General features: G+C 42.2%; 2 protein-coding genes across 2 annotated transcripts; one reads left to right on the top strand and one right to left on the bottom strand.

Moving 5' to 3' along the window:
• Positions 1-1345: 1345 nt before the first annotated feature.
• On the bottom strand, positions 1346-2244 carry BDQ94DRAFT_174304 (DUF3632 domain-containing protein; the record flags this gene model as incomplete). The annotated part of the gene is made up of 2 exons (XM_026772318.1): positions 1346-1782; positions 1851-2244. 2 exons carry the CDS (start codon positions 2242-2244, stop codon positions 1346-1348), a joined length of 831 nt encoding a protein of 276 aa, XP_026622078.1.
• A 771-nt stretch (positions 2245-3015) lies between these two features.
• Positions 3016-3637, top strand: BDQ94DRAFT_162455 (Ribonuclease/ribotoxin; the record flags this gene model as incomplete). The annotated part of the gene is made up of 2 exons (XM_026769550.1): positions 3016-3307; positions 3369-3637. 2 exons carry the CDS (start codon positions 3016-3018, stop codon positions 3635-3637), a joined length of 561 nt encoding a protein of 186 aa, XP_026622077.1.
• Between the last annotated feature and the right edge of the window lie 385 nt (positions 3638-4022).

Genomic DNA, 4022 nt, shown 5'->3' with positions numbered 1-4022 from the left:
CTTTCTAGAGGATATAGAATTCTTAGAATCTATAGTATATTAATACTATAATATAACTCTGAAAATATAGATTTTTTTAAGAAATAAGATATAAAATTTTAATATAAAATAAATCTCTGAATTTTAAATATAAAAATATATATTATTTATTTTTATTATAATATTTGTTAGAGTAATATTTATTTTAATAATACTTAATAAATCTAATTACACTTAGTATTTATAGAAAAGCATACTAATCTGATTTAAATTTCTGTTATATATATTAATTTAATTAAATTTCTATTATATATACTAACTAAATTCAGAAATATATATTACTATTTATAAATACTTATAATTCTATATAACTATTATCTAACAGAATAAAAATTATATTACTGTATTCTGCGTATAAAGGACTATTAGATGATACTAATTTTAAATTTATTAGATATTATTTAACTGTTGTCCTGTTGTGAAGATTTCCCTACTAGAATCGCACCAAATCCTGATAACCCGTCTACGGTGTCCTGTAACACCGCAAATGATAATACTACTGCTATCAAACTGTGATTGCACACTTTCTACCTCTAATATTATTCAGAACAAATTGCTTGATACTCTGGTTTAAATATAGTTGTCACTGCCACCACTGCGCCGCCTAATGATTTTGTTATTGCTAGTCTACAACCGTCTTTTATTACCACGGCAGAAAAGAAGCCATAAATGGAATCTCTACTGACTAATACTGAGTCATCCTTAATATTAAAATAGAATATCCAAAAATTCCAATTAATACTGCCCAGTTGTCCCGTGTTCAAACCACCACTACTACGGAGGACAATGCTATGGCGCAACTCTTGGACCTAATCGGTACTATAAGCGCGCGCTTAGCCGGGTTGGATAAACGGCTGGACTGTGTTAAAAAAATATAAGTGACTGTGTTTGTTTCTTCGTCCGTTGAGGGGGAAGTTGTTGGTGCTGGCACTAATACTTAGGCGAATCTTGCTCGGTGTCTTAGGTGACTACCCGTGGTTCTGCCATGAGTGACCGCCCGGCCAGGATAAGGAAGGCCAACCCCCGCAAGGTTCTTAAATAGTCAAGAATAAGCAAGATAATAATGACAATCTTTTGATGTTTTCGTTCATCCATTCGTAATGGCGTCACCATTCTCGGTCTTCACTTGACTGTTGTCCCGTTCTGAAGATTTCCCTACTAGAAAAATTATATCACTGTATGCCGTGTATAAAGTACTATCAAATAATACTAATTCTGAACTTATCAGATATTATTTGACTGTTGTCCTGTTTTAAAGAGCTCTCTACTACAATTCCCGTGGTGAATAAGTCTCTTCTCTCTGTTATCACTCCCCGTGTTCTGCTTTTTTAATCTCTTCCAACGCCTTCCGTATCATCTCCTGCGTACTTTCTCTAGGGAACTCCAGCTGTGCTGTCTTCAGTCTGTCTTTCCAGAGGCTCCATTTCTCCATGGTCATGCATCGACGCGGAGGTGGATCATCATCATCCCCAAAATGACGCTGAGCCTGACAGTTCTCCCATACGCGCTGACCGGCATAAATATACCAAATACATGCAGTGCGTACGGCCTCCTCTATCAGCGGCCCTTGCTCAAATGCTGATCGGCATGAGTAGAAAGCATATAAAGATGCGTCCATATACTCGCAGAAGTAATTTGCCCTCGCGGTAAGCTGCGCCATAAAGGCATTTCGGTTCTCCCACTTCTGGAGGTCTCTTGGAGGATACTCCCTTTGGGGATCCTCATCTATCTGCCGGGCATATTCTGACAGAGTTAGGAGTTAGCCATGGAATTAACTGACAAGATAGATGAGGTGAGAAGACGTGACTTACTAGATTTAAAATCAAAATAATAAAAGTCGGCTAAGTATATACTGAGATATGGAAGCTCATTCCATAGTTTGAGATCAACCGCCGTTGGCTGCTCGCCCGTGGCAGGATCGATAACCTTGGTGCGTTGTAGCAGAGCAACGAAATCGAGGAGTTTGTACTGCTGTGCTGCTGGAGTAGTTTCTGCCTTTTCCACAAGTTTGCTTATGGTATACCATGCATGATTACCATCGATGCTAGACGGGGATTCGGATTCCTGTCTCTCTTCATGTAATACCTCGCGCACCCGAAGAAGACGTTGGACTGCCTCAGCGGGAGAGACATCCGGAATTTGGATCAGCTCATCGATAATTGCAAATTCTGGTCGGACTAGTGACTTTTCGCTGGAACTTGTCATGACGAGGGGTGGTTCGGGGGTAGAAGGGGTTGGATTGGGAGGTTGAAGGAAACATGGGTCCCAGACATGATTTGAGCGATTTAAATGAAGGGCGTTGGGGCTGTGTGGAAAGCGGTCAGCACTAAGAAACTAACCAGCCAACAACTGTTTTCAACACACCACTAACCGCGTCCAGCAAAAAACCTGAAATGCCTATGGTTTTGACTGGGTGAAAACATGGATTGGGAAACAGCCCCCGCTGTACAAAAAGGAACTCCCTGCATCTGACAGGTGATTTTCATACCCAAAGGATGCCAACGTGCGCGGGTGCTGCCATTGGTGAGTAAACTACAGCCTCAGAGATCGCCCGGCCCCCGTTATGTTGGTGGACCTAGTCGCCCTGTTAATCTACCAACCGAGATGTATGCTATTTTGATCCATCTAGTAGCAGTTCGTTACAGTTCGGCCCCATTTCGCCCCAATAATGGTGGTACACACCAGCTAGGGGAAGCTGTACAGTTGACCAGAGACAGAGACCTTTCTTGGCGGCCGGAAGACATTCGATGATGCCTCGAGCTCCCCAAACTCTGTGGTGAAAAGCACAACATGATGAGAGCAGTGAGGTATAAAGCTGCTTCTCTGTACTATGACCGTCCGTGGTTTCATCTCGCCATCAACACTCAATCATTCAATCCCTCTTCATTCTTTCCCTGCTAATCTTTCTTAGCAAACTACTGCCCACACATTCCTTTCAACGCAAAGATTTCTTTTCCCAGAACCAAACAAGTCAAAATGCTTTTCAGTCTCAAGCCCACGATTCTCCTAGCCGTGGCTCTCACCGCAGTCGCCAGCCCCGTCGCCAACCCAACGGCAGATGAGCCTCATACTCTTGTTTCCCGCGCCACCATCAAAGATGTTGACTGCGATGGAACAAAGTTCACCACCACAGACATCAAAAATGCGATCAGCCAGTCAAGGACTGGCGCTGGGAAGTATCCAGATACATATGGTAACGGCGAGGGCTATTTCAAGGCCACCACCCAACTGTATGAGTATCCTTTGGTTTCGGGGGGTACCTATACCGGTAAGCTACTCCCACACCTTCTGCAGGATAAGATGGGCCTGTGCTAATACGCTTGAGAAAGGTGGCGATCCGGGCAAGTATCGTGTTATCATGAATGAGAAGTATAACTATGTTGGATCGCTATATCATATTCGTGGTGTAAGCAATGGCTTTAAGAAGTGCACCAATGTTGAGGCCAGTCCTGCTACCACGACTACTACCACCACCACTACTAAGGCCACTACTAAGGCCACTACTAAGGCCACTACCAAGACCACTACCAAGACTGGTAGTGGCAAGACGAGTCACAAGTCTGGCAGCAAGTCTAGTAAGAAGGGTAGTAGGCATTAAAATAAGTCATTATGTTTTGCTGCCTACGAAGACAAAATATCCCGAAGATTAATTGGCCTCCCAAATAGTGTGGGCGTTGCGCACAGCAAGAAGAACGCACCCATCGCTTCTGGAGTGGGAATGGTGGTCAATATTACCGCATTTTAAGTCCTGTACTTAGTTATGTATGATTAAATAACTGTTTGATAAGCCTGATATATTAGTCAAATATATTCCTCAGTCAATTGAGCATCGATCTTATAACCGAATGATCTATAGCTAAATATATCATTATATAGATGATGACCTTTGTAATCCTGCTTATATCAATCACGGCTGAGAGACTTCGAAATTGCTAGCTTAATCACATACACAACCAAAACACCTGCAGCTGATTTCTCCTCCG

Source organism: Aspergillus welwitschiae, assembly GCF_003344945.1.
Source record: "Aspergillus welwitschiae strain CBS 139.54b unplaced genomic scaffold BDQ94scaffold_40, whole genome shotgun sequence".
In the NCBI taxonomy this organism is placed as follows: domain Eukaryota; kingdom Fungi; phylum Ascomycota; class Eurotiomycetes; order Eurotiales; family Aspergillaceae; genus Aspergillus; species Aspergillus welwitschiae.
The sequence above is the reverse complement of the archived record's forward strand: the minus strand, read 5'-3'. Positions and strand labels throughout refer to the sequence as shown.